The sequence below is a fragment of the Octopus sinensis genome, linkage group LG7 (genome assembly GCF_006345805.1).
Source record: "Octopus sinensis linkage group LG7, ASM634580v1, whole genome shotgun sequence".
NCBI lineage: Eukaryota > Metazoa > Mollusca > Cephalopoda > Octopoda > Octopodidae > Octopus > Octopus sinensis.
Genome location: NC_043003.1, coordinates 47,904,175 through 47,917,969, shown reverse-complemented (window position 1 = coordinate 47,917,969; position 13,795 = coordinate 47,904,175). Strand labels below are relative to the sequence as shown.

The following is a 13,795-nucleotide window of genomic DNA, read 5'->3' as shown; positions in this document are numbered from 1 at the left end:
CCACCGGCACGGACGTGCCATATAAATATATCTACTTATATTAAGGGCATTACTATACATAAATGCCTCACGCTAGGAGGGACTCTTAAAGTCAAAACTACCATAATAAATAAACAATATATAAATATATCTACGTGTGTGTGTGTGTAGGTTATTAAATAGGTAGATCCAGTCCAATTTTGTTTGGTCTGTCTGCGTTGTGGTTACTAGTATAAAAACATAGACTATTTACAATAAAGGGCTCAAAGTGATAGGCCTGTGTATGAATGTGTTTTATTAAAAACAATGACTCTAACAAAAACAAAATAGATTTTGTTTAGTACAAAGACATGCTAAGGACATAATTGATAACAAGGAAGAGTTCATTATGTGGAGAAATATGGGTAGCAAGATAGACAGACAAAAGAGTAGAAGCCAGGAGGTTGCACCAGGCTCCAGTCTGATCTAGCAGTGTTTCTACAGCTGGATTCCCTTCCTAATGCCAACCACTTTGTGAGTGTTGTGGGTGCTTTTTACGTGCCACCAGTACAGGTGCCAGGGGAGGCTGGCAACGGCCACGAACGGTTGGTGCCTTTTACATGCCACCGGCACAGATGTGTGTGTGTGTGTGTGTGTGTGTGTGTGCGCGTGCATTTGCTATGTTTTTCAACTTGCCATTCTGTGTCTGTTTTCCATTCGTTTGTGCATTTACTATATGTTTTTTTAACTTGTATATAAGTTTAAAAATGTATAGTAAATGCACAATATATATGTATGTATATAAATGACTAGGAAACAAGAAATTATGTAATGAACTTCATTGGCTTATGGTTGTTTCTGCTATAAGATGCAATGCACTCATAGTTGAGTGCTTATGTATCACCTTATAGCTTCATTGGAGCTTCAGAAATAAAGTGCAATTTTATTAGAAAAAGCATTTTTATGTATGAATGTATGTATGTATACATTCATACATATATACATACATACAAACAAACAAACAAATCAAAGTGTACAGTATTATACAACCATTACAGCTGATCTCACCTATCAATTTCGTGCTAAGAATTCAACAGAGTGTTAGATAATAGTCCGATTATGTAACCCTGCGCTCATCAGAGTTAGCCATTATGGAATGAAATATGTCACAATACAAAACCAAGTGGATATATAATGGATATATAATACTGTACACTGGTTAATATACCCACTCTATTGACAGATATACAGGTGCATTTTCTCTCGACTTATGGACTCTCAGACTCATACACACACATATTGGATAAGATGAAGGTGAATTACCTAGTAAGATGTTGGTCCAGGAATTCAACCCCTGATCATAAAGTCATTGATTCAATTTCTGGACCAGGGGGCATGTTATGTCCTTGAGCAAGGTATTTTATTTCATGTTGCTCCTGTCTACTCAGCTGGAATATATATTGTGCTAGCGGTGGTGCAGTTCCTTTCTCCTTCAAAGTGTCATATTCTGAATGTTTTGCCTGGTTATGAGTTGGGGATCCAAGCTGATGTCTATGCCTATCCATGACCATATAGGCACCTAAAACAATCAGTGAAAGCATGGTACATCATAACCAACTCGTACTTGCTTGTGAGTGCTGGTTTTTGTTTGCAGTACATCATCATCATCATCATCACTATTACCAACATCATTGCTTTAACATCTACTTCTCCATGCTTACTTGGGTCAGATAACAGTAAACTGAGGCAGAGTTTTTATGACCAGATCCCCTTCCTGTTGCCAATCCCAATTTCTAAGTGAAGTAATAATCACCCAGTATATCAGACTGGACTTTATAGATATATCATGATGGTTACATTGTTCCATTGAACCATGAACCACTTCTGATAGTCTCAACACCATTTTTTCCCTCTTGTTATTGTTGATGAGGGACAGAAGAGGTGTAATAATTGCAGCACTCTTATGGTATCCAACTTTATAGAACTCACAACATAGTTTTAGTTGACTTTCTCGTGCTGGTCAGAAGCCAAAAGGCTGGTTGACCAAGAAGAGAGAGAAAAAAAGGAGGCAAAGGAATCAAAGAGAGAGAGAAAAAGAGGGACGAAGGCACCAAAGGGGGGAGAAGAGAGAGAAAGAAGGAATTAAAGAGGGGAGAAGAAAGAGAGCGTGCCAAGGATTGGCTTGGCGACAGAATCAGTGAGGTGCAAAGTGAGAAAGACAGAGAAATGTGAGAGAGTGGGGGAAGAGGAGACCAAAGAGTCAGAGGCAAGAAAAGAGAAAAGGTGGAGGAGAAGTAGAGAGAGAGAGAGAGAGAGAGAGAGAAAGAGACAGATCAAAGTAGAGTGGAAAGTGTGAAAGGCAGAGAAATGTAGGAGAGAGAGACAGTGTAATAGAGTCGTACCAAATTTAAAGAAATATGTACTTACATACAAGGCCAAAGAGGGTACGGACGCCGCTATATATATTATTATATGTAGAAAAATACAAACTGGGACAAGAACTTAAAACATTTAGAAGACGATACAAAATATGTATATAAATACATGTGGAGGCACATGGCCTAGTGGTCAGAGCAGTGGAGGCACATGACCTAGTGGTTAAAGCAGCGGACTCACGGTCGAGGGATTGCAGGTTCGAATCTGACCAGGCGATGTGTGGGTTTATGAGCAAAACACCTAAGCTCCACGTGGCTCCAGCAGAAGGTAATAGCGAACTTCTGCTGACTCTTTCGCCACAACTTTCTCTCACTCTTTTCTCCTGCATCTTGCAGCTCACCTGCGATGGACTGGCGTCCCGTCCAGGTGGGGAACCTATACACCAAGGAAACTGGGAAACCGGCCCTTATGAGACAGGTGTGGCTCGAGAAGGAACAAACATATATATATATACATTCACACACACACAACCCATAAATATATATGCACACACACACACACACACATATATATATATATACACTTATGTATATATATATATACACACACACACAAATGTATATAATGTTTAAGCCTTTAGTATTCGGATTATTCAGTCAAATGTAAAGCTTATTCATTCACATTAGTTTGAAGTAGTCATGTATTATCTCATAGCTTTGAAATTTCAATGATATGGCTGTTCACTTTTAAAATAACAGTGTAGGGCAGGTGTGAGAGGCCTGATCTGGCTGGTTTCAACATAAAACTGGTAAAATATTTGGATATAGGGCCAGTTTGAATGTTAAAGTGTTAAGTGATATTTAGTTGGTGTAATTATAAGCAGAATGTAACTGTAACATGTGTGCGTGAGAGAGAGATCATTGTCGTTGTCATTTTAACATCCATGGAATTTCTTGAGATAGATCCCTGCAACAGAGAAATCTCTGCTAAAGGCACCAAAATTGCAATGCCTGGTGGTAGTATTAAATCAGCTGACAGATTAAATCTATCACCCATGTTGTATATCAAGGCTAAACAAACCCCCATATTGTTATTACATTCAAAATATATTCCTTTATCAAATTAATTGTGTTGAGGCAAACATCTTGCCAAGTCAAGTTGCCAAATGAAGTCAAAATTCATCAAATAAAAACCAGTTCAGTGTAAAATGTAATTTTGAAACTAATACTTTTGATAATCAAACAAAATATCTGTCTGTCTCTTTGACTGTTTTAACTATCTGTCTTTCTCTTTCTCTGGCATTCTTTCCTAAAGAAATGAATGGCATAATTGTCCAGGTCATGATACACAATATAACAGACCTAATGAAAAATTTGCATGACTCAGTATTCTTCAGTTGGTATTTAGCTGATTATGTTTATGTGTTTTTAATGTGTTACAGGTGTTGAGAAACTTGCTAAGCAATATGAGATTGGCGAACCAACCATGTCATTGATCGTCACAGGGCTTACACAAGCAATCAACTATGACATCAGAGAAGGTAATGTTTAATGTTAAATTGCTTGTTCTGAATCATCTCCCTCTTCATCATCATCTCTCTCTCTCTCTCTCTCTCTCTCTCTCTCTCTCTCTCTCTCTCTCTCTCTCTCTCTCTCTTTCTCTCTCTCTCTCTCTCTCACTCTCTCTCTTTTTCTCACCTCTATGCTTCTTAACTAATTGCTTACCCTGTCTCATCCTGTATATCTAGTATATCTATGCCTCTACGCAACATTTTATAATTGAATTAGAGTGCCAGATTATATGCCTCACAATATTTTTCTTTACTACCCACAAAGGGCTAAACATAGAGGGAACAAACAAGGACAGACAAACGGATTAAGTCGATTATATCGACCCCAGTGCGAAACTGGTACTTTATTTATCGACCCCGGAAGGATGAAAGGCAAAGTCGACCTAGGCGGAATTTGAACTCAGAACGTAACGGCAGACGAAATACTGCTAAGCATCTCGCCTGGCGTGCTAACGTTTCTGCCAGCTCGCCGTCTCACAATATACCACACAGTTCACTGTGCTCTGAGTTCAAATCCCGTCATGGCCTACTTGGATGGTAGATTTAATCCATCACCCAGTGTAACACCACCATATGGTACCTTCAGCAGAGTCCACTCTGTTGCAAGCATTCAGGCCAGACCTCCAGTTTAAGGTCACCATTCTTCCTCTCTCCTATCAGTCTCAAAGGCTTTGCAAAACATCATTACCTTTCTTCCTAACTAAAATATAAGAACAAAAAATGTCTTGCACAGTTTTTATTCCATGTCTCTGCTGTCCAAGTCTAAATCTTACTGAGGTTAACTTTTGCCTTTGGTTTTTTTTCTTTTTTTGTGAGGTTGATAAATACAATCTTTTCTACTCTAGGCACAAGGCCCAAAATTTTTGGGGCAGGGGCCAGTCGATTAGATCAACCTCAGTACACAACTGGTACTTAATCTATCAACCCTGAAAGGATGAAAGGCAAAGTCGACCTCAGCTGAATTTGAACTCAGAATGTAAAGACAAAATACTGCTAAGCATTTCGTCCAGCATATTAACGTTTCTGCCAGCTCGCCACCTTGGTTGATAAATAGAATAACTGTTCTATGACAGGGGATTGGCAGAATTGCTAACATGCCAGATGGGATACCTTGCGTTATCTGTTCTGGCTTTGTATATCCTGAGTTCAAATCCTGTCTTCTGTCACTAGGAAAAAAAAAGATGGGAACGGGTGACACTTCTGTTAAGAGTTGTGGCTAACTGATAGCATCTTCATCATCATTTTAACATCCATGGAATTTCTTGAGATGGATTTTCTATGGCTGGATGCCTTTCCTGTTGCCAACCCTCATTTCCAAGCTAGGTAATATTCCCCATGACCAGATATGTTTTCATGGAAGATTAGCAACAAAGAATGTCACTTGCATAGCAGTAACATTCATTTGCAACTATTGTGCAATGTCAAGGCAATGAGATGGTAAAACACACACACACACACACACACATGTATTGGGTCATCCCATAAATAATGTGCTTTTTTCAATTGCATGAACTAAAAGTTGGAGGGGGACAGGATAAACTACCTGCATCAACTTGTTATAAAAACAGGTAGTAATTTTACCTTATCCTTATTCTTAGTGCAAGTTTTGAAAAGTGCAGTTCGATTTTAACAGTTATTTTTTCAAAACTATAACAGGAGTGAACCCAAGCCATGATGAACTGGAGTGAGAAAGGAGCATATTCGGCATATTTTGCTTCATGAGTTCAAAATAGGGAACAATGTAACAGAAAGTGTGAGGAATATTAATGCAGTATATGGGGATTGGACAGTAAGTGTAAGCTAGTGTCAACGATGGTTCCAGAAATTCTGAGCTGGAAACTACAGCCTACAAGATGAGCCTCATCCTGGAAGATCTGTAGAGCTTGAGAAGGATGCTCTGCAAACCTTGGTGGAACAAAATCCCATCGTAACTGTTGAGGAACTAGCAGAGAAGCTTGGATTTGGTCATCCAACCATTCATCGGCACCTGCTTTCCATTGGAAAAATCAGCAAGCTGGGTCAATGGGTTCCTCACAAACTTTCTGAGTCTAATTGCACACAGAGAGTGAGTGTGTGCTCTTCTTTGCTGTCACATCTCACAAATGAACCTCTTTTGGACCGAATAGTGACTAGTGACGACGAATGGGTTCTCTATAAAAATGTCAAGTGCCAAAGACAGTGTGTAGGGAAAGGAGAAATACCGGCACAAGATTTCCAGAGATTCAACTCCATTTTGGAGGATGCAGAAAGGCTAGCACAGAACTGCCAGTGACAGAGGTCACTGGTGAACGTGATCAGCTCTATGCATGATGATGCCTCAGTAACAATTAACCCGGGATGACCCTTGCTCCATTGAGCAAGAGCACGAGTGAGTGTGCCTAAGCTAGGAATCTTCATTATTTGATTCTGACACAAAAATAGAGTGGCAAAAATGGTAGACCAGTAAACTAAATACTTTGCATTGTTCCCTAAATTCTGAGTTAAAATCTCAAAAATAATATTGAAACTTTTCTCTTTTTTTCTGGGACCGATAAATAAACACAACAGCCAAGTTACTCTCCTTGAAATCTGTAACTTGTGCTTTGGTTTTAGTAACTGTTGTTGTTGTTGTTGTTGTTGTTGTTGTTGTTGCTGTTGCTGTTGCTGTTGTTGTTGTTGTTGCTGCTGCTGCTGCTGCTGCTGCTGCTGCTGCTGCTGCTGCTGCTTTTGAAAGCTGGATGAATGTGGCAAGAATGGTCCAAGGGAATGGGCCTATTCTAAACATGTGCCTGTAGATGATGTGGAGAAGGAACTTGCACGAGTGATCAGGTCCTCCATGGTTTTGTGGGATTTCCATGAGCAGCCCTAGATAGGTTTTCTCTTTTGGGGATTTAATCTTTGTTAAATTTATATTTTTCTAATTTTTCACTTTTTCCACACCTTTTATGTAATTCCACATTGTATTGTCCAGTACCATCCCCAACATTCTTTGTGAACCCTTAGTAGTTAATAAAGAAAACATTATATTTGTGTTGTCGTTGTTGTTGTTGTTGTTCTTATTATTATTATTATTATTATTATTATTATTTATTTATTTATTTTTTTATCTATTTCAATGCAGAGTCTGAGAAGCCATTGTTTCGTACCAGTGTGATGGGCTGGAGTGACTTGAAAGTGGGAGAACAGCTGAGTGGTCGTGTCAGCAACGTCACCCATTTCGGTGCATTTGTTGATATTGGCGTGGGCACTAATGGTCTGCTGCACGTGAGTGAAATCAATAAAAGCCTACTGCGTGCAAAGAATCGCACAAACTTAGCCATCGGAGATAAGATCGAAGTGAAAGTCGTAAACTTTGATGTTACCAAAAAACGGATCGGTTTGTCGTTGGTCAGTTTCCTTTAAGAACAACAGTTGGGTAGACCTTAAGTTTTTAACATTAACACTTTAAGCATTCAGATTATTCTGTCAAATATAAGGTTCATTCATACACATTGTTTTGAGCTAATCATGCTTTATTTCATAACTTCAAGATTTTGACGATGTGAGAATTATTTTTTCAGAATGAGATTTTAGAGTAGGTGTGAGAGGCTGAATCTGGTTAGTTTGAACATAGAACAGGTAGGATATGGGAGCAATATAAATACTAAAGTGTTAAATTTAGTCACAGAGATATTTTACATCTCTGGGCCATTTGCATGATCAAGAAATTAGTTTCTGCATAATGTTTAACCCTTTAGAGATGCTTCTGCACTAGAAAACACAGAACCATTTTTAACAAAATAGTTAAAATTCTATAATATAAAAGGCATATCTGAATTTCAATAGACATATAAAAATATGCTCTTTCATCTTTCTAGTAAAAATAAACAATTGCATTTCAGCTCAATAGTCAATCTATCATCCTTAGGGCTATATATTAGCTTTCTTTGTTTTTTTTTAAGGCGGTGAGCTGGCAGAAACGTTAGCACAGCAGGCAAAATGCTTAGCGGTATTTCATCTGCCGTTACGTTCTGAGTTCAAATCCCGCTGAGGTTGACTTTGCCTTTCATCCTTTTGGGGGTCGATAAATAAAGTACCAGTTACGCACTGGGGTCGATGTAATCAACTTAATCCCTTTGTCTGTCCTTGTTTGTCCCCTCTATGTTTATCCTCTTGTGGACAATAAAGAAATATATATATATTAGCCTTTTTTGAGTTACATGTATGATGTTTCTTTGTATTAATTTCACTAACTTTTAGATGAAGAAATCTATTTTTTTATATAAAAAGAATGACAGTTTTTCAAATTAGAAATATATTCCCAGCATGGGAACGTTATTTTTTGAAGGCGGTGCTCCAGCATGGCCGCAGTCAAATGACTGAAACAAGTAAAAGAGTATATATTTTTTCCTACTCACAAAATGAAGACCAGTTTAATTTTCAAATATTAACTTGTTTTTGTTTTACACTTGTAGACAAAAGAAAGTGGCTTCATTATGTTGTTAGTTAAAAATATTTACTTACCTGCCCAACTTTCTTTTGTCCCTATCATCTTTGACACATTCTTCTTCCTCGGCAGCCTACTTGATAATCAGTATATGCACACATTGAAAGTCCTAAGATATTGTTGTTTATTTCATAAATGGATGTTGGGGAACAATATTTTTTAATCATTTAGATGTTCTCATACTGCACATTCCTGTTGGTTTAATGTCAAAAACTTAAGGTCTACTCAATAATTTCATCCCAAAATGAACAACTCAAAAGTGATGTTTATATACATTGTGTGTGTGTGTGTACATACATACATAATACACACACACACACATATACAAACATACATACATACATGAGTACATGTATACATGCATATATATATATATGTATATTTATAGGAGCAAATGTGGCTGCGTGGCAAGAAGCTTGCTTCCCGCCCATATAGTACCAGGTTCAGTCCCACTGTGAGGTACCTTGGTTATGAATCTTCTATAGCCTTGGGCCAATCAAAGCCTTGGGAGTAGATTTGGTAGACGGAAACTGAAAGAAGCCCGTCATGTATATATTTATGTGTGTGTGTCTTTGTGTCTATGTTTGTCCATCCGTCCCCCCATCACCATTTGACAACCGGTGATGGTATGTTTATGTCCCCATAATGTAGTGGTCCGGCAAAAGCGACCGATAGAATAAGTACTAGGCTTAAGAAATAAGTCCTGGGGTCCAACTAAAATTCTTCAAGGTGATGCTCCAGCATGGCTGCAGTCAAATGACTGAAACAGGTAAAAGAATAAAAAAACAAAAGAATATATGTGTCTTCTGTTTTTTTTCTTTTTTAATAAACTATAAACATTCTAATAGTATTTTCCTTCTTTTTCTGAATGTTCCTTTGTACATTTTTTTTTATATAAGATGATATATCTAAAATTACATGTATAGAAAGTGGTATTTTTGTATGTGTAAAAATCCATTTTGGTAAAATACATTTGAATACATTATTCATCCACCATCTCACCAACCAAAATATCTAAACAAGAAATTTGGTGTCTTTTCATTACTTTCCTCATTTTGTCTGATCAATTACACTGGACAACAAAGATTTTGCTACTGGGGTAAAAGCATGTTTTAGACTAAATCGAGGATGCTGATTCCGAATCTGCACTCAAAATTGTTCTAGCACATCAGGATTTTGAGTTATGCATATCCACATGCGCAAGATTATAACTATATTTTCGGCTAGACATAGGCCATATTATAAAACTTGCTAAAGAAATAACAGCAATAAAACAAACGATCAAAAAGTTCATTATTTAGTTTAGCAATAGATGGCTCTGGTGTATTGTGTGTAGTGCCAAATACATCAGTTTGTTCTTGGTAACTCTCAGTGCTGTTTGCCATGCCGTCACATGTGGTATGTGTATCTCATGCTCAGCATGACTACTGTTTTCATTGTGTTAGATCATGAGTAGGAGAGGCTGTGTGAATCACCATGGCAACTTTTGTTTTGTGTGTGAAAAATTTTCTCTGTGTGACCAGCAGAAGAACATTGCCACCAAAATTAAAAACTGCCTATAAATATTATTTCAGGTGTAAAGTTGGGAACCAAGACAAGAGGTGGGCACCTCATATATGCTGCACCGTGTATTACTCAGGGCTTACACAGAGGCTGAATGGAAAACAAGGGAATGCCTTTTGCTGTATCAATGGTATGGTGTGACCCAACCAATCATGTCTCTGATTGTTACTTTTGCATGATTAATATTAGTGGTTTCTCAAAGACCAAAGCAAAAATTGTGTATGCAGATTGTAAGTTAGCTCTAAAACCAGTCCCACATAACTTTGAGGGCCCTGTCCCAGTTCCCCTCTCGCATGCTTCACTTGAAAATCTTGACACGTCGCATGATGAACCCCCTGACTCTCCTATCTAAGAAAAATGAGCAAGGCTAGTTTCATGAAGAAGATTATAACAATTTAGTAAGAGACCTAACATTGTCAAAGCAGAGGGCAGAAAGTTTGGGATCTAAACTACAATGGAATCTCCTACAGCAAGGTACAAAAATTTCCATTTTCCCTTCTTGCCACAAAGGTTTATCTGTCTTTTCCAAGCAAGAAAATAATGCTTGTTTCTGTACTGATGTAAAAAAAACTAGGACATGTGCATGAAAACGGAAATTGTTTATAGACTTGAGTAAGGTTAGCCTCAAAGCTGTGTTGTCACATAATGGTAATGAAAAACCTTCCATTCCTGTGGGTCATGTTGTCGGTATGGAAGAAAGTTATGAATCGATGGAACAAATTCTGAAAGGAGTTAATTACTCAGTTCATAAGTGGAATATTTGTGGTGTTTAAAGGTGACTTCCCTCCTCCTAGGACTACAACTGGGATATACCAAAAATATGTGCTTCTTGTGTGTTTGGAACAGCCATGACAACAACAATCATTACACTTTAAAAGACTGGCCTAAAAGAAATGAGTGCATAGTTGGTCAGTACAATGTGCAGCTTATGCCACTGGCAGACCCACAAAAGATCTTCCTTCCACCCCTTTACATCAAACTCAGCCTCATGAAAAACTTCATAAAAGCAATGACACATGATGGTTGTGTCTTCCAGTACCTAAAAGTAAAATTTGGTGCAGAGAAAAGTGACACAAAACTGAAAGCAGGCATTGTCATTGGACCCGAGATCAAAGAATTTATATCTGATAGCAAATTCAGAGGTAAATTGAATCCAGTTGAGCTGACAGCATGGGATTCATTCGTGTTAGTTGTACAGAACTTTCTTGGAAATCATAGAGTTGAAAACTATGTTGATTTAATAGACAACATGCTAACAGCGTATGAAAGAACAGGATGCCAAATGTCCCTTAAAATGCACTTCTTGAATTCTCATCTCAATTTTTCCAACGAATTTTGGTGCGCTTAGTGATGAACATGGCAAGAGGTTCCACGAGCATCTATCTGAGATGGAAATGAGATATCAAGGCAGGTTCAATCAACACATAATGGGTGACTACTGCTGGTTCCTACAACAGGAGACCAGCATGACGCATAAGTGTCTCAAATATTTCTGAGCTGAGTACATCAAAAATAAAGTGAGTATTCTCTTAACATAAATATACTATGTACCATTATATTATAATACTATTTGCCTTGAACATAAATTTACTATATACAGTACTAATATACTATTATGATAATTATTTACCATGAACTTAACTATTCCTGATTCTAATATAGTATTAATATATAATTATGTGCATACCGCAAAATCCTGACAAGCCCCAGCAATTCTGAGTTCAGATTCAGAATCAGCTTACTCAGTTTAGTACAGCACCATTTGTCTGGGTAGCAAACAATAAATCTTTTTTTGTTGCCCAGTGTTATTTGTGTATCCACTCTGGTACTTCAGAAACTATGAAGGTAAGAAGAACACTTTTGTTTTTTTGTCAACATAGGCACAAGCATGGCTATATGGTAAGAAGCTTGCTTCTTCAACCACATGGTTCCAAGTTCAATTCTACTGCATGGCATCTTGGGCCAGTGTCAGCCTTGGGCTGATCAAAGTCTTGTGAGTGGATTTGGTAGATAGAAACTGAAAGAAACCTGTCGTGTGTGTATCAGTTTGACTGTATGTCTGTGTCTTTGTGTTTGTCCCCTACCACTGATGATAACTTGGTGTGTTTACATCCCCATAACTTAGAAGTTCAACAAAAGAGACCAATAGAATAAGTACTAGGCTTTAAAAAATAAATCCTGAGGTCAATTTCTACTAAAACTCTTCAAAGCAGTGCCCCAGCATGGGCACAGTCTAATGACTGAAACTAGTAAAAGAGTAAAAGAATAATTATTAAGCAAATTTTTTAAAAAATCATTGTCTCTTTGAAATCTTATTTCTGTAAGAAATTATTTTGATAATAAATTTGTTTCTCAGCTTCATTGGATATGGCTTTCTATATGAGAGAGTCTATAGGATTGAGATACTACAGGTTTTAAATCAAGCACTGAATTAAATCTGCCACTCAAGGACCTGACAAGTCCTATATACAATTACAATCCATGGAGGGAGTAGATGGATTCCCTTCCTAGAAATGCAGTAAAAGTGCATCCAAAAACCCAGTTTTCAGTGACATGACAGCAATAATGGTTCCTAACATAAGGTAGAAAGTCTTAATTTTTAATGGGCAGCTGGAATTAATTAAGATTGATTGATCCAATGTTTCTGATTTTATGAACCTGGAAAGGATAAAATGCCCAAATCATCTCTATATATATAAACGGCAGTTTGTCTGTGCGTGCTTCTGTGTGTCTGTTTTCTCGTACCCTCACCCTGACCACGGCTTTCAACCGATTCTGATGAAACTTGACACACACATAGCCCAATGTCATAATTCAAAACTAACGCAGCGAAAATTTTGAAAAGTTCCCCCAGTTCTGAAAAAAATTGATAAATTCGACATGGGGTCGACAATCATAAACATGAACTACAGACTGTCTAGGGGACGCAACTCGAGAATCTAAGCTTTTTTTATGCAACGCATTATCTATGGTAGTTTTCACAACTTGCAATCGATTTTCACCAAACTCATGGTGAAGCTTAATGTTACCCTAAGAAACTCAATTCTGACGTTAGTTTCCATGCAATACCTTACCATCAGAAACAATCGATAAAATCATGCCATTTTGGGAAATCGCGTTCAAATTCAACATGACATATTTCGACAATATCTTTCACAAATTGGCAGGAATCTTTTTTTTTTCACAACGAGCATCATGTCTGCTCCAAGGAGCTATATAGCCCTTTTTATTCCAATAGGATACATTATTGGAAAAAATCGGTTAATTTAATCATATGTGGCACACATAGCAAATAAATTGTGTATTAAACACAAACCAGACTGTCTAGGGGACGCAACTTGACCTTTTTAGCTATCGATAATTCGATCCAACTAATTCCTACCAGGAAGAAATTACGTTCGAGACTTTACCCCAACACCGCCACTTCTGCTAATAGCTGCTGCAGCCGCAAGTTATTCGAATACTTTTTTTGTTTAAACTTTCTTTATAACTACCCCCCAAACGTTTTACCTTCAATTTTTGACGTACCCTAACGGTCCTCGGACGCTACTTGCAAACTCTTGGTTTATTATAAACCACTTTTGTCGTGTGCATCAAAAAACTTTTCCTTTCGTTTGTTCAGTTTGATCACTTTTGACTTTTTTGTTGTTGTCACTCACATTGCTGCCAGCTTTTTGGCCATTTTTGTACATTTTTATACATTTTCGGATACTTACCCCACGTGTTCCTTTTTATTACACCTTTACCAAACACATTGCTATCCACCAAAATGCCACCCAAGAAGAGAAGGACCCTCCTCAGCCCTCGGACGGCCAAGGCATTGGCTGCTAGAGCTAGAAGGGCACGCGAGACCCACGAGGAAA

General features: G+C 37.8%; 1 protein-coding gene across 3 annotated transcripts in view; it reads left to right on the top strand.

The window, feature by feature from the left end:
• Window positions 1-12,285, top strand: part of LOC115214090 (S1 RNA-binding domain-containing protein 1-like) — a 257,151-nt gene extending 244,866 nt beyond the window's left edge. For 2 of the 3 annotated variants that reach the window (XM_036504745.1, XM_029783142.2), the window contains exons 17-18: window positions 3,776-3,874; window positions 7,005-7,713. In XM_036504745.1, the coding sequence (XP_036360638.1) occupies window positions 3,776-3,874; window positions 7,005-7,285 (380 nt within the window). In that variant the 3' untranslated portion in view covers window positions 7,286-7,713. Of the gene's footprint in view, window positions 1-3,775; window positions 3,875-7,004; window positions 7,714-12,257 lie in introns of those variants that run through there. The other variant, XR_005000026.1, reaches the window with a different exon arrangement.
• The last annotated feature ends 1,510 nt before the right edge of the window (window positions 12,286-13,795 follow it).